The sequence below is a fragment of the Haliotis rubra genome, unplaced genomic scaffold, assembly GCF_003918875.1.
Source record: "Haliotis rubra isolate DU_JTF1 unplaced genomic scaffold, ASM391887v1 Scf188, whole genome shotgun sequence".
In the NCBI taxonomy this organism is placed as follows: domain Eukaryota; kingdom Metazoa; phylum Mollusca; class Gastropoda; order Lepetellida; family Haliotidae; genus Haliotis; species Haliotis rubra.
Genome location: NW_025765869.1, coordinates 1,000,069 through 1,027,553, shown reverse-complemented (window position 1 = coordinate 1,027,553; position 27,485 = coordinate 1,000,069). Strand labels below are relative to the sequence as shown.

At 39.5% G+C, this 27,485-nt stretch overlaps 1 protein-coding gene across 1 annotated transcript in view; it reads left to right on the top strand.

The window, feature by feature from the left end:
• The first annotated feature begins 1,698 nt into the window (after nucleotides 1-1,698).
• LOC124274141 (androglobin-like) overlaps nucleotides 1,699-27,485 on the top strand; it is a 126,858-nt gene continuing 101,071 nt past the window's right edge. The window contains 1 exon segment of the mRNA XM_046709466.1: nucleotides 1,699-1,865. Within this exon segment, the coding sequence (XP_046565422.1) occupies nucleotides 1,768-1,865 (98 nt within the window). The 5' untranslated portion in view covers nucleotides 1,699-1,767.

Here is a 27,485-nt window from a genome sequence, read left to right as displayed (position 1 = left end):
GTCGGCTCGGAGTCAGTATAATGTGTCTGAGTGGGGTATTCATACATACATACATACTAACATTTGTATAGCGCCGATATCCAGCTCAGCTGTTCAAAGGCGCTTTGTTTTTCCCTCGTTCACTGGATGTCAATCTCAACGGCACATCGTATTGTCAATCTCAACTCCCTGGGGAGCATACAACTCTTGCAGCCACTAGGCGCACCGAGTTAATAGGGCATTCCAACCTTACGAGGTACCCATTCACAGCTGGGTGGACTGGGACACATAGTCACAGTACTTTGTCCAAGTTTACTGCACGTTGCTGTACCCGCAACTTGGTGTTTGCACGTATTCATGTGGCCACCATCTGGTCATATACCAACGGATTCGTGGGTTCTTTTAAGTGCACAGGGTTGTGTACTGTACACTAGGGGTTGTGACAACACTGAAAGAGTCTGCACACAAAGTTGACTCCAAGGTTTTTACACCCGGTCACAGGTGGGCTCGATCCCGTCACCTCAAGCTCGCTGGATCACTAGCCTGGCGCTTTAGCCAGTTCGCCCACCGCGCCATGCTTCACTGCGGCATGGTATCTCAGTGGGCTAGCACTATAAAACCAGCTTAAGTCTGGGCTAGTACAAGCAGCCGCACCTACACATACACACGCATGCACGTCGTCATATGAGCGAAATATTCTCAAGCACGACGTTAAACCCAATTTCACCTCACCTCACCTCTGCCTCCTTATGCGTTACGAGAGAAGAGAATTCCGTTAACATTGAAGGTATTTCTGAACGTGTACCTAATATGTCTACTTAATGTCAGCTACTAATGCCTACAGACCAGACCGCTTTGTCTTTCAAGTAATTACTTGACTTGGCTTAGAAAGGCCAGTCCCCTCCTTGACGTTCTTCATCAAATTCACCTGGCAGATCAAAGCCGTCTCGATTACCCGCCCCATTTTTCCGAAATTCCCACGGGATTTACCTCACGGATTTGATGTCGTTATAGTCTTAATGAGCAAGGTATGCCATAGAACGCATTGGTAGCTCGCCATTTTGAATATCCGGGTGATTAAGCCAAAGCCCGTATGCAGCGGCCATTAGCTGACCTAGGAAAGAGTTCCGAGGCGATTAAGAGTATCTCTAATCCATATATACGCCAAAGATCAATTCCATTCCCTTGTGTAAGACAGTCATAGTATTCAAGTCAGTGTTATTGACAATGTTTTTGATTGATCGACGTGAAATACTACAGTGTCGACAACACACCAACACACGACTAACAGATACATATACAGGTCTGAAAGCAGCCTTCTTGAATCGGTTCTATTACAATGACTATATACATTGCTAGGGGTGAGCCTACATCTGCCTTCCTAGGGTATTTCATAGGAGTTGACAAGGGAATAATTAATCTTGCATTGACTGTTGGATATCACTTGACGGTTGTTCATACGGGGCACGTGTTATAGGGCCCTGTATGGAGATCACTCACCTGCGTTGCTACGTCGGACCACTTGACTAAAGCAGTGAGCACAGGAATGGTATTCTTCGTTCCAATATTACGCCTGTTGATCCATACCGAGAAGCTGAAATTACAATGAAGTAATTTTCTTTCCGTAATAGCGGATACTTGACTGGGGTCATTTATGTGATAACATTCAAAATCCTTGTCATATGTGCGTGGTAGAGACTTCAGGTAAACATGGATACCTCGTAAGAGAGGAACTGGATGGTAACGTTAATTAACTGTGAAGGGTTCTGAAATAATTTCATCAAGACCATGTCGAGTCGTCGGACAACAAGAAGTAACCTCTCCCTGTCGACCATAGACGAAAGGCCGAAGTCCACCTCTTCAAATACCAGTGGGAAGAAAGACCAGTAAGTAATATGGCTCTTTAAACAGTTTCATAATTACCTCATTAAATCTATTCTCACAGTAGATCACCCAGGATTAGTATGTATTAATACTAGTGTTGGGTGTCATGGCCTGTTCTCGGTCCTTCGTCCATACTACGGATATCTTGAAATATGTTCCATTGTCACCGATAATGCAGTCAGTTGCAGTTTGTGATAGGAATACTATTCCTCAAGACAGAAATACTGTTCAATTGATTTCTGGGTGAATTTAAAGAAGAATGTATTGGATTGAAAAGTAATTCCTATAATAAACTGACAAGCAAAAGAAAGTCCACAGGTTGTGTTTCTTCAATAATATAAATCTAACGAAACCTATTGATGAAATGGAAAATTATGCTGAAGCGCACTACAATACACGTGTTTTATCAGCAAAATGACATTGTAACAATAAACAGCGATGTAGTGATGACCACTGCAGACGGTTCCTACGTCTTGCTGGAAGGTCAAGGCCATTCCACGCAACGGTCGGTAGGCCCGTATGCCAGCAGCACGAAGTCGTCTTGTCACTATGAATCGGCTCACGCGATGACCCAATGATGCGTCTGCTGACGACGTCACCGTCAACATCCGGTTACGTAGGTAAATAACCCACAGATAGCGATCCTCTTGGGGTGTTGTGACTCTGGGACGTCCACCTCTGAGTCGATCACATGTCTGGCCTGTCATATTGAAACGGTTAAACAGCCGAATTATGGCTTGTCCTGTGCAACCCAATGTCCTTGCAATATGGCTATTGGAAGCACCAATTTGCGACATTCCTGTGGCCCGTTCTCGTTACGCCAACGTCAATCTTGGCATTTTCTCGTGAGATTTTTGTCAAGTGATTGTTCAGTCTTCACGACAAACAGGTTATAAAACCCTCTGTAAGAAAAGTGTTCGTGCATGGAACAATAATCACAATTTTGCGAAAATTCGTGCAAAACACGTACAAATGTTTTTGGTTGCATTTTGGCAAATGAAACATGATGGTTGCTTTCTATACAATCAGTGGTCTTCAATAATTTTACTAGTTAGAACGCAAATTTGGAATTGCAGCAACAATTACGCCTGTGTACTTTCTTTTGCTCGTCAGTTTTTTGGTATTGTACTTAAATGATACCAATGGATACATGGACAGTTATTATAATGTTACTTCCTTGCGTTTGAATATAATGAACCATGTGTTCCACGACCGTCAGCCATGGGCGAAATCTGGAGAAACAGCGACAAGTATCAGTATAGAGCAGCATCTCGGCAGGATACTAGTGTATGGTGTGCATGGTGTGTGGGTATTCCAACCACGTCAAGCAGGCAGGTTGTGACATAACAGGAATAATGTTCAAAGTTGTCATAAACCCCGATTAGTCACTCACTCACTGACATACTCATGTTTTCCCTCAGCGTATACTGACTGACAGACTGACTGACTGAGTTTGGTTTTACGCCGCTTTCAGCAATATTCCAGCAACATCACGGCGGGGACACCAGAAATGGGCTTCACACATTGTGCCCATGTGGGGAATCGAACCCGGGTCTTCGGCGTGACGAGCCAACGCTTGAACCACTAGGCTACCCCACTGCTCCCCACCCCACCCCCCTCAGCGTATATATACCCGTGGTGGTGCGTATATATACCCGTGGTGGTAGTTGGAGTGATTGAGGTACCCAGCAACGTATTCTTATGAAAGACTACTAAATGGATCCAGTGGTTAGGCTCGCAGACTTGCAATTGTCTCCTTGCGTACGCGTGTAATCGTATGTCATTTACGTTTATCGATGCTCTTGGTGTCAAGGGCGAGGTAGCCTGAAGGTAAAAGTGTCCGCTGGTCACGATGAACCTCGGTTCGATTCCACACATGGGTACGATGTGGCAAGCTTCTTACCGCCGTGATGTTGAGGAAATAGTGCTATAAAACCATACTAACTATAGTATGACCAGAAATTATTGAGAATTTTAGAAATATTTTTTAATTGGAGTTCTAGTATAAATAACCTTGACCAGCTATCGAGTGCTTGCTTTCATTCAAGAGAGACAACTCCGCTAATCCTTTTCATTAGTTTGTGAAGAGTTATTCCCTTTGTGTACTTGCTAGCAGACGACATTTTCAGTGATCCTCAGTATGGATGATTAAGAGAAGAGGAAGTTGATTTTAGAGTATTATAACAAGGACATCAGATCAGCTAAAGTGATTTCAAGTAGAACAGGCATCCCTTTGTCCACTGTTTATTGTGTTTTGAAAAATATTGCAAATGGATATGGCATTGAGCACCAGGGAAGCGCAGGTAGACCTCGAAAATTAACTGTCAGTGAGAGGAGGCGGCTTGGTATATTTGTTTCTAAAAACAAACGAAGGAGTTTAGAAAACTTAAGGCTGGATATGATTGATAGAGGAACTGTGGCTCTCTGTAAGGAGACAATTAGAACTGAGCTGCATACAAAGGGTAGGCAGAAAAGTCGAGGAATTCCATCACCGATCATGAAACCTGAACAAAAGGAGTGAAGGTTAAACTGGTGCTTACAGCATAGACATTTTAACTGGGACAATGTGATTTTCTCAGATGAAAGTTCTGTGTGGCTGTTTCCTAATACACTGAAATTCTGGACCAAACAAACTGTAAAACCTTTGTATCAGCGCCCAAAGTACAGTCCGAAATTTAACGTGTGGGGTGGCATATCTGTGTTAGGGGCAACGCCCCTCTGTGTATTTGAAGGGAATGTGAACAGTGAACGGTACACAGATATTCTCGAGGGACATTTACTTCCATCTGCTCACGTGTTCTATGGAAATTTGTGGATTTTCCAGCATTACAACGACCCAAAACATCGTTCAAAGCATACACAGGCCTGGTTTCGGACCCAACATATGACATTATTAGATTGGCCAAGCTATAGCCCTGACCTAAATCCTATAGAAAATGTTTGGGGACTTATGAATGAAAGTGTCAAGAAGAAAAATCTGTCAAATATTGCTGAAATATGAAAGAAGAGGTGGTCCGATATTGGGACAGCATGGACCTCGACTTTCTAACTTCTTTGATCAGTAGTATGCCCCGCCGCATTGAAGCCTGCATTGCTGCCCATGGTGACTTGACAAAATACTAACTGTTCACCTGTCTTTCAATCTGGAGTTATGTTCTGCTAATATTCACATTTAATACGTGAGTAATGAGTGAATATAATAAAAAAAAATTACAATCTTTAAATTCTCAATAATTTCTGGTTGTACTGTAACTCACTCACGATGTCAACCACAGGGTTGTCTAGTGCTAAGGGCGGTGGGGTAGCCTAATGGTTAAAGCGTTGGGTCGTCACGCCGAAGACCCGGGTTCGATTCCCACATGGGTACAATGTGCGAAGCCCATTTCTGGTGATGTTGCTGGAATATTGCTAAAAGCGGCGTAAAACCAAACTCAGTCAGTCAGTCTAGTGCTAAGTCGATTCTTTCTCAGACTGCTGTCAAATGGCTGGAATATTGCTGAGTTGTACATTAACCAAGAAACATACTCTATACGAACACAAAACCACTACACAAATCTCTTTCCTAATCACTCACCGGTAGACAGACATCAGTAATTACCCACACAGCATGACGCCAAAATATCGTTGTCAGCAAACTAGACCGTCGCTCGTCCTGGTCACGTGTAAATGCTTACTTGTGGTGATAGTAATGTATGGAATCTTCGATCACCTTATTGAAATGTTGTCCGAAACTGAAACCCCTTTAAGCGGGGCAGTACTGATAACAGTCACCCCTATCAAAGACTCCCGAATGAACAAATCATGAAGATGCTGTGTTTCTTGGTAGAAGAACCAGGGGTAGTGGTTTAGTAGTACAAGTACCAAGGGTAGTGGTTTAGTAGTAGAAGTACCAAGGGTAGTGGTTTAGTAGTAGAAGTACCAAGGGTAGTGGTTTAGTAGTAGAAGTACCAAGGGTAGTGGTTTAGTAGTAGAAGTACCAAGGGTAGTGGTTTAGTAGTAGAAGTACCAAGGGTAGTGGTTTAGTAGTAGAAGTACCAAGGGTAGTGGTTTAGTAGTAAAAGTACCAAGGGTAGTGGTTTAGTAGTAGACTGTTTATCGACGTGTCATACGTACTTGTCCATGTAACATATACATGAATCTGTACTCATGATATAACATTCGTACACGTATAGGATTTAGTTTAATAGTAGTGAGTGAGTGAGTGAGTGAGTGAGTATGGTTCTACGCAGCTTTTAGCAATATTCCAACAGAAATGGGCTTCTCACATCGAGATATTCAACGCTAATGATGAATGGGTTAATCTGAGATGATTACAGCTGCCAGTCTGTATTTGTGATGGGTGCTCGAGTGGCAACAGTTCCATCAGATAATTGTGAGAGAGTGAGTTTGGTTTTACTCCGCTTTTAGCAATATTCCAGCAATATCACCATCATGCATTGATATTTGTGTACAAGTATATTAGTCCCTTATTGATATAGAGTATATAAAAACTGTACATATACATGATGATGATATATTAAACGAAAAGTCTTGATGGACATAATAAGCAACTTTTTAAGATAACGTTTATAAATTTGGATAGGTTTCTCACATCTCTAAGGTTTTTTGTCAGCAATAGTCTTTTAAATTCTATCAAATTTGGCCAGACATAATAATACCTATTAGTCAGCTGCACCCTCTGTTGGTTAAGAGCCTCGCACTTCAGTGAGTAGTGAAACTCGTCACCAACAGCAGGTGAGTTACACAACTGACAAACACGTTCTTCCCTTGGAATTGCTAGATATCGGCCTGTCTCTATCGGCATCTTATGATTATTTAGTCTGAAGCGTAGAATTGGTATATAAATTGATTCAGGAAGGTAGAGGTTGTTTTCAAAATCAAAGTCTGTAGTATACGCCTTTTGAACTTGCATCAATTTCTGAGAGCCAAGATTGGTGAAATTGATCTGTTAGTGTTGTATTAACCATTGAGGCAAGCCATGATGTTGAGCAGATTGATAGGTTTTCAAAAATGTGTGAGAGGCCACATTTATCGAGAAATGACTTGATAAAAGAAAACCATGTATTAGTTTTTACAATATCTTGAATATTTATGGACATAGAAGCATAAAGAACCTGGGAAGGTTTACGCGACTGCATACTGCTTGCAAGTTTATGCCAGAAGGAAATAACTCTTTTATAAATAGCTATGTACAATGGACATCTTCTAAATTCACCTTAAAGCTTGAACTATGAAGTAGAGGTTTTAAAAACTGAAGGTGAACTCTTTCTATCACGGCTGGGGACATCAGAAATGGGCTTCACACACTGTACCCATGTCGGGAATCGAACCCGGGTGACGAGCGAACGCTTTAACCACTAGGCTAGCCCTAATGGTAATTTGGAACAGGTAAGAAATACACCATGACATTGTTTGTCGTGTCGTGTACCTCTTAACAGGCGTGGAAGATAACAGAATTAGAATTTTGTGTAGGCTAGGTTGCAAGGGAATAATGGGGCCAATGGTCAAAGAATCAACTAAGTCAGTTTGCCTGGTCACCCCATCAATTAAGCAGCTTACGACCAGCATGGGATGCTTGGTGCCAGTTCTAATCCCGACTGCTTAGATGGGTGCTCATAATACCAACCACACAACAGTCTTGGCCAGCCCGGGTTGTTTGACGTCAGACTCCGCACAGCTGAAATGTTGAAAACTGCAAACGAAACATAGATCAAAGAATATGTTTTGAAGAAACAGTCTGGTTCAAATACAAATCCTCAGGTTAAAGTTTTGTTTCGTACATGTCATGGGCGGTGGGGTAGCCTGGTGGTTAAAGCGTCCGCTCGTCACGCCGAAGTCCCGGGTTCGAATCCCCACATGGGCACAATATGTGAAGCCCATTTCTGGTGTCCCCCGCCGTGATGTTGCTGGAATATTGCTAAAATCGGCGTAAAACCTAGTCTGTCGTACAGACCCTAAAGCGAATATATCCAAGAAAGCCCACGCAAGTCTAGAAAATGTGGCAAGTCTAGATTTCCGAAGAAAGTCTCAGGGCTTCTTTTCATTATATTATATTTTTTTTTATTATGAACTATTTTCAGTAAAATATGTTCATTTCAGAGACTAGTTGTTAGTCTATGTAAACCCATAGTCACTCACTCACTCGTACATGTCATAAAACACAATGTGAAAACCTTGATATATTGATTATGTTTATTAACTCCATATTCACAGCTGTAAACAAAGTACATTTTCACATTCTCCATATATTGTGTGGTATGTTCACAGAAGGAACCAACCAGCACTTTACGTTGTTTCTATCAGTTGTCTGTCCAAGTCGACCAAGTCTCCAACGCGGATTTGGCAAATTCATCTTATATACTGGGCCTAACGTGCTATGTTATAAACATAGTGTTTGCTGGTGGCCTTGTGCAATTACTTCTGGTATGGTTGGACGTACGAATTGTGTGTACGTTTGAAAATTGCCTGACCACCTTCAATGTGTCGCCTCGTACTGTCTGTGAAGGCAACAGCATATTTTACCATTCCTAATATACTCCCTCGGACGTTCTCAGTCTCTACATATGTTACCGGGTTAGAATTGGTCTTCAGCAAGCCAGGGCGACTAACGGGATCGGGTGGTCAGGCTCGCTGTCTGGTTGACACATGCCATCGTATCCAATTGCGTAGATCGATGCGCATGTTGTTGATCACTGGATTGTCTGGTCCAGACTCGATTATTTACAGACCGCCGCTATATAGCTGGAATATTGCTGAGTGCGGCTTAAAACTAAACTCACTTACTCACTTTTTTTATGCTGGACATTTAAAACATTTTCTGTACAACCTTTGATCATACTAAATTATAAATACATACATGTATAATATACAGAACCATTCGAGCATGAACATGCACCATTTAAAAGTCAAATTGTACACAACTACATGAAAGATGTTTCCTCGTTTTAGCGTTAACGAGCAGGTTTGGCAAATAGATGTGTCTCCGCCATGCACTAATTTGAATTAATTTGATCTAATTTGCACGATTTCAGCCCATATTTCCATTTAATGAGCAGATTTAATGTAAGCACTTTCCTTTACATTACGGGTTGGCGGGGTGGCCTTGTGGTTAAAGCATTTGCTCGTCACGCCGAAGACCCGGGTTCAATTACCAACATGGGTACAATGTGTGAAGCTTATTTCTTGTGATGTTGCTGGAATATTGCTGGAATATTGCTAAAAGTGGCGTAAAACCATGCTCACTCACTCCTTCATTCCTTTACATCCAAGCGTTTGAAACCGTTAGGTTAAGAAGGGTGTCACACGCTGAGCACGACATTTCAAGGTCAGTCGGCTATGTTTTTTTAAGTGTCAAACATGTCTGTTATTTCACCTTTTTGGCAAATGACTTGTGTATGTTACATATTAGTCATGAAATATATCAAGTAATCTTATTGCTTGTGACATGCATACATTCTGATCTTTTAATTGACACATTGAATATAGGATCTTCCTTTCGATCATTTTCACACAGTTAATATAGTTTCACAGCTATATGTAAATAGGTATGTAGTTACTCTGTATCGACAAGGCCAGATTAGTCCGCGAGGCTAACTAAGACTTGCTCGAATCTTACTCCTCGTGTAATCCGCTTAGCTTTTCCTGGTCTTTAATTATGCTATTGATAGAGTGTATGCCCTGTAATTAGATCGAATTAAGGTGTTCCCAGGTCTGTGTTTACCTGGTGTTGGTGATGTCACATGCCAACACGCCGAGTCATGCGTTTATGGAAAACTGAGATTTTCGTCTAGATTTTAGTCCATTTACACTGTCATTTTATTACATAGCAGTGTGGCTGGATGTGACTCTCGGACACCATTGAAGTGGTTTAATAACGCTTTGTGTTCGTTCGTTATCACGTGTGGAGTGGTTACATATCCTGGATACACAAGCTATTGTTTGTTTCACCTGGACAATAGCAAACAAGGCTGTTTATGCAGTGATCAATTGTAACCATCGAGGATAAAAATATCGTAAACCAATATGAGAAAGAACTCCTTAAGGTAAGATTGTTTTCTGGTTTGAAAGTATTGATTTTCTACACGTGTGTCCTTAATAATTAAAGGTGGATAGTGTTTACTTTTCATGGCATACATAATATGTACATGATTTTGTCTCCATGACTACTTGTTATTCCCTGTTTTATTCGTCGACGTAGGTCAGATTAATAATTTTATGAGTCTGTTTGTTGTATTTCATGGTCGATCGGTCAAAGTTGAAAACGATCTCCTTTTACAGGGGATATTGTGATAAAGCTTTATTTAAAACACCATTTAGAAGATAATAATCGTCTCTGTAAATTTAGAGCTGACAGGAGTCAAGTTGTGGTCCGGATATGTGCGGTTTACCAAAATGGAGAGGGTTTGTGTCAAAGACCTACTTGTATCAGCATTAAGTTAATGGAATGTCATGTTTGACATTTGTCATAAAAACACATGTTCTGAAAACACTTTTCTTAAAGATCAGTTTATCTATATCAAAACTATTCATTCATTAATTCATTCATTGATTTATTCATTAAGTCATTCATTAATTCATTCATCAAGTCATTCATTAAGACATTCAGACATTCATTCATACATGATACGTTCGTAATTTGATCGTGTTACAGAGTTGTCCTCTCTTGCTGTGCTGTGTTCAAATAGAAACACTTATATATCTGTTCGATATATATATCTGAAAAACAGTTTTTGAGAAAGGTCAAAATAGACTGTAAAAGTGGATGGAGGTTTGACGGCTTGAACCCGTCGTCCCTTATCACAACAACCGTATTATCTCGATACCTAGTAATTAACCTCAACGCACCTCTGCGGTTGTGTCGATATCATGTTGATTACAAACAGCCAGCCTAAACCGTATCACAAATCGAACATTAATTATATGTTAATATACACTCACTTTCGTCACCGGCCAGATGGTCTGATAAATGACAAGTTGCTGTCTCGTTGGAAGGGGAATGAATTACGGGTAAATAGAGATCAATGACTTGAACAGACAGGCTGGTGACGGGATAATCCAAGGTGCTGTAAGAAGACTGAATCACGGACATCCAGGATCACTTAGGTTACTTTTGAGAACGCAGGTATATTAATTCTGAAAGAAAGGAGTGCATTTTTTTCTAAAATCGTTAGATATATTTTTTCTGGTTTATCTGTTTTTGCAATTTGAAATCAACCAAACGTTACATCAAACATCGTGGTAAATTTATCATTCCGTGGCTACATCCAGTACAGGAAAGATTGCTACTTATATTTTTAAGAAAACTGTAAATCGATTCTGTCACTTTCTCAAAATATTTACCTGACAAAATACGTTAAATCGAAAGGTCCATTAGATATACTGCGACAGTTAAAAGCTACTACATCACATTTTAAAGAAGGAGTAAATTATGATCTTGTATTAAGCGTCCTATATATTTCATATTAGAGGAAAAAAATATGATTGGGTTGAGATTTATTACACGTGAGGCCGCAGAAAAGACTTCTATGCAACAATTCTTCAGTGAATTCATCGCTGCACAGATTAATTCTTACTTGTGCAAGACGTCTAGTTGGTTTGAGATCAATGTATCTTCTTTATGATTAAAGTAACTCAGTGAGTACGTCAAACACAATTAGGTGATTTACTCTTTAGCATAAATTTGAAATGTGACTGTTTGATCCGTAAATGTACATTCACTGCAAGAAAGGAGAGCATTATGTTTTGCACTATAATGCAAGGCTTATGTAGTTTTCCCAAAAGAGAGTGGATTGAATGTTTTATATACCCCATCCCTCTCCACTTTGGAAAATCAAATAGTTGCTCCCATAATACTTGTAAATTATGAAATAACATTACCAGTCACTTTAACGACTTTCTGAGCTAACGCGGGGCGATGGGTTAGCATAGTGGTTAAAGCGTTCGCTTGTCACGCTGAAGACCCGTGTTCGATTCCCCACATAGGTACAATGTGTGAAGCCCATTTCTGGTGTCCCCGCCGTACTATTGCTTGAACATTGCTAAAACCGACGTAAAACTAAACTCACTTTCAGCTAATACCGATGTAACTATGCAATGTTTTTGTGTGAGCAATGGCTTTGATAATTTGCTCGTTACTTTGAACTTACCAACTGTAGAGATATTATGTTACCCCGGAGTTAAATCAATATCGCCATGTTTTTCACGCAAAATACAGGTTCTTTTCACCGTCATCCTACTTGTAACTCCACTCTATTACACAAAAGCTGGTGAATGGACTACTGTTATTCATTGCTAACATCAAGACACAATGCCTTTGTTCTCTTTGAAGTGAAATCGACTTACAAGGTTTCAAATCTTCCAACACGTATATATTGTCCCGTGTTGATAGTTGGACAATAGTACAAAGTCTGCCTTGTTTATGCACGGTTTATTGCGGGCCGTAAACAACGGCTACGCGTATGTGAGTGAACTGCGTCCATAAAAAAAATGTTAACCTCTCACTGCACGAACTGTAACAAGTTAAGATAGTGCTTCCTTTGTAGATCTACTGTCGACCAGTGTCATTGCTGATTTGATGTGGCTGAGAATGGTTTCTACAGTGATACTGTTACGCCAACCTCTGCCCAGGTGGGGCGGTGTGGTAGCTAGTGGTTAAGCGTCCGCTCGTCACGCCGAAGACCCGGGTTCGATTCCCCACGTGGGTATAATTTGTGAAGCCCATCTCTGGTGTGATATAGCTGGAATATTGCTGCAAGCGGCGTAAAACCACACTCACTCACTCACTCATTCACTGTCCAAGTATGCCCGCTTCGGTCAAGAGGAAGGGGAACCCCACACCTTTCTGAAGCATGATAATTATGTTTACATACACTAGGATGTATGTGGATCAACAGGTGACATGTTGCCATCTGAACATAAAATTCATCAGTATTTGACTATTTTATTATGAATTATTTTTATCATCAATTTAGAATTATATGCTTTTGAAATTGCAAAAAAACGCCATCCACCCCACCCCGAAACACGAAGTTTCAGAACCGCTGTTCATGTAATGTAATATGATATCGAACTGTGACCTTGACTCCTCCAAAAGCAAGTGTATTTTCCAGAAGGTAGTGTGCGCTCACGTCACACTGTACGAGTTCGCGTCTCTGTATGCCTTGCATTTGAAACGTACATTCTTCGAAGTTATTGTCACATGTCATTAGTTGCCAAGGTTTCGTATATTCCAGACTGCATTAATCATCGTCTTGTATCAAAGTACATGGTGCATGTACAGATGAAATACGTCATTGTATGTTGAACAATAGGCCCTATATTGTAGCCGATATGAAACACATCATGACATTTCCTTGATTTCTACAGACACTAATTGTCATATTGAAAAAAAGGTATCGAGGCACTGTCGATATTCTCTCGTCGCGTCCGTTCCAGGATACCAATTTGTGACCACACAAAGTAGTAATTTGTAATTGTTGTAAGAATAATCTACTTTATATTCATAACTTTATTGAGGGTATAATTGCGATATCACTGATCGATATTGAACAATCGATGAAAGATGAATGAATGAGAAAATCACAAATTGTATTAATCAAACCACCGCCCCTCAGTGTGGAGAAACATTATTCCCATTTTGTTTTGCAGTTGCAGTCCATAAACCCGTTGAATAATAGCCTTGCTGTCGTTCTACTGCAGAGTCTCAGTAACTGAGAACTCGGAAAGTTAGTCAAAGCCTTAATTAAGTGAGTGTTGGTTTACACCGCAGTCAGCAATATGTAAGGTATAGCACATTTGCTTGTTATCTGACTGGTAGCGCCAGATGGGCTAGTGATTGATATAATGAATGACAACCCAATCCTCTCTGACCTTGTGACCTCCCAATCCCCATACGAGTCAACAAAGATCTTCATCATCCAGTGATTGTTGCAATAATATCGATGTTGGGAATTGTTAACGTGTGTGTCTTAAGAACTGACTGACTATATGTATTCATACCTGACGTCATGAACTCTGCTGACTGCGGCGGACAACAAAACTCACTCACTCCACAATTATCACAGCATCTGGACGTCTACTTACTCCCCGAGTAAGACATGTTTAGTCAATCGTGATCGTTCGATTCATTGAGGTACGAGCCACAATGACAATTCATGCTCCTGTAATTAACCGTTTTGACTACCCGAGAAAGTTCAAATGCATGTGGGCGATGGGCTAGCATTGTGGTTAAAGCTTTCACTCGTCACGCCGAAGACCCTGGTTCGATTCCCCACATGGGTGCAATGTGTGAAGTCCATTCATGGTGTCCCCCGCCGTGATATTTCTGGAATATTGCTAAAAGCGGTGCCAATTAACTAAACTCACTCCCTCACTCAAATGCAAGTTACCATTTACAAATACGTATAAAACTGATTTATAACGCTTAATTGAAAATGAATAACATTATCTAAACACAAACGTGTAGAATGAATTCTTTTGTCAAAGTAAATAGAACTATAGCGCTTATATTGGCTTGTTTCTCACTTTACTTGGACAATAGGCTTTTTGGGGACCAGATTTGTGAGTGAGGATCTGCTCGGGCGTTACAGAATGGGTTGAGTAATGTTTAATGTGGACACATTTATGATTTTATAATTTAAACTTACTTTCGCTAAACATGGTCTGTCCACAGTTTCATACAGAAGTTTCATCTCAATCACATTAAGTTCTGCATTACTAAAACACAATTCACCATCTATCAACAGTACACTTGTCTATTCAGTCACCACCCAGTTTCATCACGTGGGTGCCTATGTTACCAGTTGGTACAAAAGAGGAATTAACTGCAGTCGTGAAAACGAACGCGGAATGTCCCGAACTCAAACAGCACAAGTTTCTCCTTGACAGTTTGCTATCTTTTGAGATCACGGACAGTGATGGCAAACGTGTACTACGAGAAGGGGCTGGATTATCGAACAGGAGACGATGATTCGAAAACTCCTGATAACAGAACTGGAGAATGACTTCATAATGGTAGAGTAAACAAGGAAGAGTCACAAGGTGTTTGAACAAACGCTGAGAGGTGCGTGAGCTACCTTTGTTTGTGATATTTTTAATTTGACCCGTAAGGAAAGAGATTTATACTTCACTGTTCAAAGTTGTATCTTCTGTGGGCGTACCCACAGGCGGACTGGTATTGTCTTCTAGAAATAGGCCAATAGTATGCATCAAAAGGCTGATGGAATGTTGGGTGGATTGATCTTGTTCACGAAGGGCGTCTATACATTGAAGATTTGGGCCAGCACCATTTGTCGTGTAAAATCGACAAAAGCAGTGGAGGACATACTGCTGCTGAATGTTTGAAGCTACGTAAAACTGAACGCATTTCAGGCCAAAACCAGCGTGTTATCCGGCTGAAACATCTTGAAACAGATCGCGAGAAAAGTGAATTACTGCAGTAGGTGGATTGACACAGTAAAGTAAAGCGTATTCACCAGTGACGGTGAGTGGATTGACACTGAGAGTTAAGTGGATTCACCAGTGACAGTAGATGGATTTACAGTAAAATGGATTTACACAGTTGAGGTAAAGTGGATAGACACGGCGACCGTAAAGTTGATTTACACATTGTCAGTAAGGTTGATATATACATTGGCAGTAAAGTGGATTGACACATTGGCAGTAAAATGGATTTACAAATTGGCAGTAAAGATCATTTACACATTGGCAGGAAAGTGGATTAACACTATGACAAAAGTCGATTTTCACACGAGACGTAAGTGGTTTGACATCATGACAGAAAAGTGGGATTGTTCACGGGACGGTTAATTGGATTTACCCTAGATATAATATCTTACTTGCATATCCCAAACACAATAATAGTGCATTTAAACTGAATAACACATATTCCACGTGTGAAACATATAATCTGCTTCATACCTGTACACATTACAATCACTTCTGGTTCGAATCGTAACTACCAGCGTGTGGTTTTGAAGAGCAAAGTACGACCCAGCAACAGTAACAGCTAAAACATCCATCCACCATCTTTACCTTTGAAATCTAATTTCAGAGATCAATTTATGGTCCCATTATCACTCGCCGCTATCGGCACCCTTTGCATACACCTTCAAAAGTACAACATTTATTCGTCAACAATAGGTAATGGCTGTTTACATGCCTCCCTAACGACGTTACCTGTGACTGTTGACTATTGTGATGAAGGTAAATTAGCTCACCTAGCTCATGAATGTGGAGAGGCTGGAATGTCCTATGTAATTGTATCTGGGTAAACATCGCACTCAGTAATGATGTAACAGAACCGGAGAGACGTGATCCTGCCAGGGAAGGAGGTTGGGTGGGTAACTGATCGGTCGCAGTGTTGTAATTGCTTCACATCCATGACATACGCGTATCCTGGAAGAGTGGCGTGTTGTCACCGTGTTGACGATCTCCAGGACGAGTTCACTTGGTGACAGTTGGACCAGTGTGAAAGACCACGTAGAGACTCGGATTAACTCTCTCATGCCGTGGTCTAAATGATAAACTGTGGTGGACGGCCTTTAAGACGTGCTACCATCAGGGTAGCTTATCCATATTTTATTAACAAAGCTGGAGAGTACCTCACATCATTGCATATCCGGGTGTAAGGACGCAACCATCATACTGACATACATCTACAGGTCAGGGTACATTTGCAAGGTTTTATTCAGACGATTCTTGTTTCACGGAGTGTTCGTTATTGCGGATATCAACTTTGTACACAGAAAAGAAGAAGACAAGAATACTGTCCATAACATAAAGATACAGATGCGTTTTGCATGAACTCGTACGTATATTCACTGGAGGAAGTTGTTTATGTCTTTGGTAGGGAACATTACTTTTCATGTGATACAGTTGTGACGACAAACGTTCTTCATGCTCTACAGTGTGCCTACTTCAAACTAATATCACAGAGGCTGATATGCGATGTTACCTTTTCATATTGAGCATCACAACCTGTGCCAGATACGGAGACAATTTGCTGAAATGTGAATCGTCAGTGCATGACTACCATCACATTTCCAATGATTTCTTGAAAAGCAGTTATTAAGAAGCCATCCTTTGCTCCTTGGGGTCCTGATGCGAAATTGATTATAACGTCACATTCAGCAAAGGAATAAAAACAATACTTACAAATGTTGCGACCGAAAAGTGGCCGTAGTCAGTCACATTCAGCCGGATCCCAAAGGGACAAGAAACCACCAAGGAGCGGAAGGTCCTCAGCAAGACCTTTGGATGAGTCTTCGTCCTCAAGGTCTTCGTCCAGGTCCTCCTCTAACACAAGGCCTAGCTCTGTGACAAGGTGTGCGTCAAGGTAGGGTTTTAAGTCCTATTTTCTTCAGTCACAGAGCTACTATTCAGATTTCAACTGATTGTCTCTTGCATTACCCTTTTATGGACGGCGGGAAATATTTTGTTAAGTACTGGAGGTTCAAGGTTCTATCACAAGGGAGATCAATGGTATCCAGGAAACACTGATTATATATTTGGGTGGGTGTTTTTCACAAAATATGTAATATACTTGTCATCACTTGTGATTCCTCAGATGGTAGTAAGGTCAAGTCAGAGGTGTCGAACCTTGGCACTTGACCGATGTGTTTTCGAGACGTAGGACTTTCGACTATACCAGACATTAAGTTCTATAACTTAAGATTTATGTCACTGTTTGCCTACTAAAGGCAAAATTTGCATTTGATTATGGAAAGAGTTTGGTCGCTTTTATTAAGAACGATATCTATATCTATACAATTGTACTATCACGTATCCTTCTTATATTCAAACAATTCTGGTTTCTGAGATTGCAGATAACTTCTCTACATATCGTACCTCAGGTAACATAATGTCAGGATAGACTTGCTGTTTGTGGAAACATGCATCAAAGGCGATTGCGTTCTCAAACATCTTTCATCTCAAGGTGATTGATACCCCATCCTATCAACTCCTGAAAAGTGAATAGATAGATACCCAAATCCAAATATTTTCTGTGTACCCATACAAAATACACACTATTAATTAACGACTGATGTATCCGGATCGAATAGAATATCCATTTAAGAATATATTTCCGGTTGAAATAGAATGCCTATGGGCATAATTTCCATCATGGATTTGTTTCATGGATATAACTTTCCCTGGGAAGAATCTCCAGTGTGTTGGGGTAGGGGGTGATATGTTCTGTTGTGTATCAACACCCACATCCAAATTCCAATCGTGTTTATGTGACATCCCAGCTTTGTTAACTGTTACATGTAACCAAATATAAACATACACACTAAACGTCGACGTCTTGTATATGTTGAAATCGTCTTCCATATGAGAGATGTGATTTACTACTGCAATTACTTATCAAGACGCTGGTCTAGGGAGGATTTATGACACAGTATATCAACCTGGTACAAGCAAGGTAGGCTGGAGAGGACCACTTACGCGCAGCATTTACTGCTGTTTGGTTTGCTATTACTATGTCTGTGAAGGATTTTGTGATTATATCTTTATTCGAATTGAGTTGGCAGCCCAGTAAAGGAAATCCATCCCCTTATATGTGACATCCATAAATGTTGCATTAGTTTTGTATTGTTGGATTAAAAAGATATAGAATACATGTGTGTGTCAACACGACACTGACACCTCAATTGGCTGTTTAGTAATGCTTAACATTTGGTTTTCCGTCAGCATCTTGTTTAATACCTGCATCTCCGTTTGGTGAGGGGGCGGAGGGGTAGCCTAGTGATTAAAACGTTCGCTCGTCATACCGAAGACCCGGGTTCGATTCCCCACATGGTACAATGTGTGAAGTCCTTTTCTGGTCTGGTATTACTGGAATATTTGGAAAAGCGCCGTAAACAAAATGAACAAAATAATCTGTATAAATGGGGGTCCGAACCGCCCCACATTTCAATCATTATAGATCGATATGTCCAGAATATCGCGATCTTAGCTGATGAAATAATCATAAACATACAAGTTGCACACTATGCAGGAGAACTGATTGTCATGTTCAGTGTTTCGGCTTCTTGTCATCCGGTATGACGATTTGTGGGTACACGTTCGTAGTACATGCTAGTACACGTTTCTCGCATTTAATCATGATGGCATTCGAAGCTTAAGTAGAAGAGGGGATGGGTAAATCGTTGGTGCCAATTTAATATAATACACAATAGAGAATGATGAAAAAAGCATGGCATTAACTATCAAACAAAACACCACAGCGCAAGGAAAAGACGTGGGATAACTGACAAAGCGTTCTTAAACCAGCCATGCACACATGGTGTAGATTTCCCTATGTTTATCGGATACTTAACTTTTCAGTCATATCACATGCCTCTCTAGCCAGCCATAGATGTTGCGTGTAAATGTACCGATAACGTTTACACGAAGCTATACGTGCATGGGCATTCAAACCTTGAACTCTGTGTTGTCAAGCTATCAATGTATTAAGCATATGCGTCTCGATGCTTTAACTAATAAAAGCGCTCGTAAAAGTGTAGCTTGTCCCGTGCCGTGACGGAAGAATATCCATAAGGGTTTTGAGGATTGATGAATAAAGTATATATAATTATATATGGTTACATCGAGGATGAATTTCTCCACTAACTTGGGAGAACCTTACAGCAAACTTTATGTAGATGAATTGTACAAGGATCATGCATCAAATTGCTAAAAACATGTGGAGATATCAATCATGTGATTAGATGCGTTTTGGTGTAAAGTTTTGTTAAGAATTCGCCAATTTTCACTGATTTTCATCATTCATTGAACTCATGACAATAATCTTTTCAACGTTACGAATGTAAAACAAATTAGTTCATATGTAAAGCGTACCTTTAAACTGAATGGAATATTTTGCAAAATCAAGTTTAGAACAGTTGACCGAAGTAAGTGGCTACATTTACACTAGTGAGTCGAAAGTTTTGATGGGTAGTATATGTAACGTAGGTGTTAAGGATTAGCATTATTAACATGTACAGAAAGTCTCGGCAGTAATTATGAAAAATGCAAATCAACCATCACTGGAACGTGTATCTATAACAGATAATACATAATATGATCATATATCTATTAATATTCAGAAGTGCCACAGCAAAAATAACTTAGTTTCCGTTCTTGCGGAAACCTAATGGATCCGCTAGGTAATGTAGGTTTCAGCTAGGTTTGAGTATCCGGAAACAGTCAATGAGAGTTTCCGCATAGTTTACAAAGCTGAAACCAACAAATCTAGGTTTCCGTCAAGTTTCTACAACTGAAACTATCATTATGCGTTTCCATTTAGTTTCAGTTCGCTGAAACATTCATAGCAAAATGACTTAGTGTCCGCCGTTGCGGAAACCTATTGGATACTGGGTAATGTAGGTTTCCGCTAGGTTTCTGTACCCGGAAACTGACAAGTCTGTTGGTTTCAACTTAGATGAAACTTAGCTTTGTGCTGTTCCCTGCATGTTATATAATATAGTTCAGGTAAATTTAAATGCACAGATGGCTACTTTATTGTTTGAGCACACTTGATTGTGAACTGATTACTATGTGTGATATAAGTGGTTGGAAACAAAGTCTGTGTCTCCTACTTTTCTTGAAAAGTTTCGACCTGAGCCAGTTACATCCATGTATGAGATGGTATTCCTGTCATACAAGATTGGCCCGTGAGTTTCGGCGATCATGGTGATATTGGTGGCACGGGAACATATTTGCCTGTTGATCACTACACTTGTCTCATATGTACCTTAAGTGTACATATCGATTTATATCAGAATGTCTGTCTACTGTTTCCAAAGTATGTTTTTCCTTCAATAAGTGAACTCATACAAACCCTTTGAAATGGGAATATTATCAAATTTCCTGAAGCAAATATTTAATTCTGATGAGTTCACTATGAACCCGCCATTTAAAATATCATTTTCTGCTAATGCTGAATTTGCCATTTAAAAACATGTAGACATTATTTTATTAATACAGCTATCCCTTCTATGACATACGAACTCTGTTGATTGAAGTATTATTGAGGATATACAACCCCGATTGGACGAAATTGTAAACATATTTAAAAAGTTTCAAGAATATCTTTCAAATATGAATTAGCTTTAGAAGGTGTTCTGTACACGAGTTTGATGTCGACACTAAGTAGTAAAACACACAAAAAGATGTTGATGTCCATACGTCGGTTCCAAAAAAACCTTAACAGTTTCACTGTACATTCAGGTGTGGTTTTTCTAATTCAATAACTCACGTTTTTTCTGACCAACCATAAACGCTTGAACTGTAGCATTCGAAAAGATCCATTATAGTTTAAAAGGGACAATATGAAATATTCATCACAAAAAGCACCGAACATTAGCCATATTTTCTTTGTTTATTGTCGCCACGATCCGTAACGCAAACAGTTCTGTCAATCTGTAATACCTTGACCAAACACTCTGCCATTTCATCTCACAGACCCTGAAAACCACACGCTCCTTGTCTGTCACCATGTGGCGTTGCCAAATTATGTACCTTGTTCATGTCGGCCGCGCTTTAATCTCCCAAATCAATTTAGCATGAGGTAATATTTCACTTGTTCCCTTGAGCATTTCTACCTGTCTGTTCGATGTGTTTATGTAAACATGAAGCTTCTAAATTGATTGATGCGAGTTGCATTTCCTAATGAGAAAAATACAACCAACACTGCCGCGTCAACGCATTCTATTCAAAGTCATTGAGGGGATTTTTTTTAATGTTACAATTTTATGAAGTTAAACAAACAGTTGGGTTATTCTACGATCTGATTCAATTATCTCTAACTGGAAAAATTGATTTACTAAAGTGATTCACCGACAAGAATGATTTATCTGCGTTTTCACAGGATTTTTATAAACGATAAGATATGCAATTAGTTTACTGATCTTTTATTGTTTGAATAACAATGGTTTGTGTTCATTTTAATTCTCCCTTCCCAATCTGATAATAATTTCGAATTTATCAGCCATACTTCGTTGAGGCGAATCAAAATGCTAACAATCCCATCTGGTAGTTGTGCGGTTAAATTGAGAGGTCGATTTCAAACTGTTCGGATTGTTTTCCTCAAATTAAAGATCTTGTTATGTTCTTGTGGACCCAAGTTTAAAAGGGTTTAAAACATTTCAAAGTTGTGTAATATAGAACGACAGTGTAAAAGAATACCCAGTCCTGAATATTCTCAGAAACAAATTCCGTTTGGTGTAAAGGATAAAATAACTGTGAATTACGAATTTTGTGAATGGATCCCAGAAAATCAGTGATGAACCGTTTTACCAAAGAATTTTGAGAACGCGTCTCCACCTTGACTGGTATATTATTGTTTGCCTTGACTGGTATTATTATTGTTTGCCTTGACTGGTATTATTATTGTTTGCCTTGTCTGGTATTATTATTGTTGGCCTTGACCGGTATTATTATTGTTTGCCTTGACTGGTATATTATTATTGTTTGCTTGACTGGTATTATTATTGTTTGCCTTGACTTGATATTATTGTTTGCCTTGACTGGTATTATTATTGTTTGCCTTGACTGGTATTATTATTGTTTGCCTTGACTGGTATTATTATTGTTTGCTTGGTATTATTATTGTTTGCCTTGACTGGTATTATTATTGTTTGCCTTGACTGGTATTATTATTGTTTGCCTTGACTGGTATTATTATTGTTTGCCTTGACTGGTATTATTATTGTTTGCCTTGATATTATTATTGTTTGCCTTAACTGGTATTATTATTGTTTGCTTGACTGGTATTGCTATTATTAAAACATATTTTATTGCCCAAAGGACTATGGGAATGGGCACAAGGGAATCACTTCTTGTCGCATCCTCCTTCTGTACATGTAAACATAATATCACGTAGTGGGAGTGAACAATTTACATTGGAAGCTTGACATTGTGGAACTATAGTGCAAAAATATCTATACAGTATTGATGTACAGGATATGTACAATATCTTGAAAAGTGAAAACACCTCATACATGTGAAAATATTATTTAGTTTAATTTTTATACTAGTATATAGATTATCAGTTTGGAGACAAAAATATTATGCTCCTTGATGAATCAATATGTTTGTGTACACACAGAAATATATTTCTGTTCGGTAAGTCGTTGAGATTTGGGTCACCGAATAACATAGTTTGTAGTGTGTGTGTGGTTTTTTTTAAATTTTTTGTCGTCCGAGTTTAAAGTACATAAAAAATCGAATTGGAATGAACTTTCGTTTGGGCCGCTAAATTTACAGGCAATAAGATCAAATAAGTTAACCCGAAAAGGGTTGAAATTTAGTGTGCTATTGCGTCTAAATCTACTGTGCAAACTGTTTGTAATATCTATTTTGGTATGTACTGACGATGAAATAACAAACAAAATGATTTGTGACGAAAGAAAATCAGTTTCCATTAAAATCATATTTACGTGATATGGCATCGAAGGTACAGATATTTCCTTTGTGTGAAAGTAAAATGAAACAACTCAATAAACAAACTTTAATAGGTCTTAGAATTATCGGCAGTATAAAATCATTTATCAATTTCTCTACAATTCCCATTCAGTCTCATATTCCGATAGTAGTGTACTTAATCATTGGCGCTTCGCATGTCTTTGTCAGCAATGGCTGAATGGAGCGCGTAAAACCAAAGGGATATTTCACGGAGTCTGAAACGAGGTTTAAAAAGCGTTAAACGTTGCATTGACCTCCTCGTTTTGTTGTAGTTTAACAAAGGGCGGTTGTTGGTCGATACGCTCACATCATAGCGCTGGAACAATGGGGGAGGAATGGAAGGTAGAAGAGCCATTTCCAGACCATGTCGTCTGCTGGCCCGGGGCTTGGTTGCACAGCAATTATCTCCCTTGCGGCACTAACATCATCTCGTTGTTTCTCTCAGGTGACAATGCAATCACGATCTTTAATTTAGCGTAACCTTGTTAAAGAGGATAATGCCAATTTTATTTCATTGAAAAATTACACGAATTCAACGCTGATGATCATTGGGTTAATCTGAGATGATTACAGCTGCCAGTCTGCATTTGTGATGGGTGCTCGAGTGGCAACAGTTCTACCAGATAATTGTGTGAGAGTGAGTTTGGTTTTACTCCGCTTTTAGCAATATTCAAGCAATATCACGGCGGGGACACCAGAAATGGGCTTCACACATTGTACAGGTAGGGAATCGAACCCTGGTCTTCGGCGTGACGAGCGAACGCTTTAACCGCTAGGCTAGGCTACCCTACCTGGATGAATACCTTGAAGTACTGCAAGAGTATCGAGATATATCCAGCTCTATTGATCTATGATGTGAGTGTAATATACACCCGAATACGTAAACGCCTAGATTATTTGGACAAGATAAGTATTTTACAGTTCCATTTCGTCAGGTCATGAATATTTGGGGGCTATTTTAATGAAAATGTGTGCTCCGCGTTCACTAGAAAAATATCTCCCATAACAGTCACGATCCTCTTGAACTCTTTTGATTCGGTATATAAAAAACTAGGCTTATTTTAATTGTATAGAAAAGGTACAAACAACATTTTTAAAACAATTTCTAAATCTAGGTAAATTTGCTTCCAATAAGGCTTTATTCGGAGAAACTGGTAGATGTAATATGTTTGTGTTCAGCAGAATAAGAGCAGTTAAATACAGTATTGGTTAAAGTTGGTAAAAATGCATTATTTAAGGTACCCAAAACAGTGTTGCCTTTGTTCATCACACGATGATATTGGTAAAGTTAACTGGGTGTCTAATGTTAGACTATTACTCTTTTCTATTGGATATTCCTGTGTATGGCTTGCGCAAGGGGTTGGCAATGAAAACAGCGCCTATGTGTTATTTTCATTCACGAGTGGTCTATGTCCATTAGTACTTCTAGATATTTAGAATATTATGCCTCTCATAAGTCGTTGCTAGAACCAGAATTGTATATCTTAAATTTTTAATGATAAATCATTAAAAAGAGCTTGATGTAAATTAAGAATTGTTTTTCATGATTTCTGTGTAAATAAGGCACGTAAACATGGTATTTCTACAGAATGTAAAAATGATTTGATCTGTTCTAATTGTACTACAGGCGCTATAGGGGATGAGTTCCATGTCATGTTTGTATGCACCAAGTATCTAAGTTTGCGAAAAAAGTATATGCCATTTCTTTCAAACATTGTATTAGACAAACATTCACTGTCACATTTGTTAAATTCTAAGAATATTACGATTGTTAAGTCTGTACGTAGCAATTTATCTCAAACATGTTTTCACTGTGCGTAGCCATAAATGTAACCATGAATGTAACCATATGTTCACGTGACTTGCATAGTATTTTGTAACATCAACAATTGTAATGTAGGCCTTAAGGCCAGAATTACCGAATAAACTGAATCTGAATCTGAATCTTAAACTAGGCTGATACTGATGCTATCTATAGGGAGATCACATGTCCTAACTGCTTACCTCAGTTTGAAGGGGTCAACCCGAAAAGGATGTACCCACGTATTTCAGTTCAAGATTAGTTCATTTGGAAAAAAATACCCAAGCACATGTTGTAAGAGGCAGTAAAATTAAATTTGGGTTGTCACGCTTGTTGACAATAATGAGCGTTGATATTCTCTCCCGCCGACTTGTGTTACCCGACTCGGCTATTTAAAGAGAAAGTGAACACGAACAAATCACGTTTTTTCTTATGTGAAACGAAATGGAGTTTTTAATCAGTTAATATCAATGTTTGAAGGTATACACTGTACCGTATATGTGGGCGAAAGCATTCGCTCTTTACGGTGAAGTCCTCAGTTCGATTCGATTCATGGGTAAATTTGTGGATTCCCCCGCCATTATAAGGCTGGAAAAATCTTAACGCTATTGTCACTCCCGATAGAATCCACCTCCACATCTGATAATGATGAGACACCCAATCATTACCTCGATGTAACAACGAAGAAGCTCGCTGATGACAAGTTACTGATCATTTGATCTCATACACATACACAACCTTATTCAGGTTTTTTGTCCTTCGGCTGAAGTAGAATCATCATCCTTACCTCCCTACAGTTCCTGGCAGAAATATTGACAACCATCCCTTCTGGTGATTGCACAGTAATAAATTGTCCCAATTAGCCCCATCTCGAAATGTCACACCTGACGGTTGCCGTGACAACATATTGGAAGCAAAGGTGTAACATGGGTGATTAGGCGGTTGCCAAAGTAGGTTGATGACTGTTCTTAAACTTTGTCATGGGACGGCATGACATTAGGCACTGCCATGAGTATGTCGGATCAATGAAAGGATTACGCATTGGCATGTCGATTGCCAATGTCAATCTCTTTGTTTGGCCTGGGACAAATTGTCAGCCAGATATTGATAAAAAGGCTGACGGTTTGGCGAACAGACAATGGTCAAGATATGAAACTGAACACAGGTGTGGAATTTAGACGCAGGGGGAACACGTAAATGGGCAGATGTGTCAGAATATAACTGCTTTCCATGTCTGAGGCCATCGAGCATTTAGACACCTGTTTGTGTAGAAGAACGTTGTCTAACTCTCATGTTCCCAAGACAGTATTAAACGTTCTCATTTTCCGACGTCTACACTCTGCATGGATAATCAGAAACCTAGAACCTAAACAAATCAGGATACGGATATGTGATTCAAATTGTCGTGGATAACCTTCATGTCCAAAGGTTTGCAAGAGTTGGTGGCAAAGGAAACGTCCCCTGAGCTCTTCCTATCATCATCACTTTCACATTTTCCGTTGGTGATTTCACATTTCGTCAAAGGATAAATACATTTGTTCTTGTTTGTGACTATCGTAATGCAACGAAACCAGTGTTATTCTCTCACCAAAGACGTTAAATGTGAAACAAGTATATGTATAATTATGCTTTTGGCTACGGTGAGGTTGTGTACTCATTTGACACGAGTACACAGAAGTGTGCTCTTCCCGAGATGTTAACACGAAGAACAATCAACGTCACTTTGATGAACGTAATTTAGGTTAACACGTCGGTGCTTTCAAGCGTACAACATCGGGGTCGTCGGTCGCTCTGTCATTATCACCTACGGAGGCTATACTCAGCTTCCCATGCCATGATGATGATGATGATGATGATGATGACACCGAGTAGGTCAGGCAGCCTCTGCTGATGGTTAAAGGTATTGAAGTGATTTGCATTATAACATGCTATTTACCCAAGGGATGTCAGGATATGAATGTATAATTAGGAGTCTGTATTTAGTGGAATACTGACACAGTGATTTAAGCTAAACATTGATTGCAATGTCCTTTAATGTTTCATGTTTGATGCATTAATCTAACTGTGTCTGTATTTAGCTATCAGTGATACAACATGCAGTTGCAGATCACGCTCTATAATCCAAATTAGGTTTGGTATTTTCGTAAGTCGTGCTAGGCTTTTTACGTTCCCTATTAAATAGCATATTTAGTCTTGGTTTAATTCTGTGTTCATTTTCCAAGCAATAGGATTGTTTAAGTTGCCAGTTTAAAGACTTCAAACGTTAGTTTTGAACAGGAGATTAGATTTCCCACATGTGTTAGATGTGTGAAGTGAGCTTGTCCCCCTCGTGACGTGATTTGAAGATTTTTGACGCTGGACTCACGCATTTGTG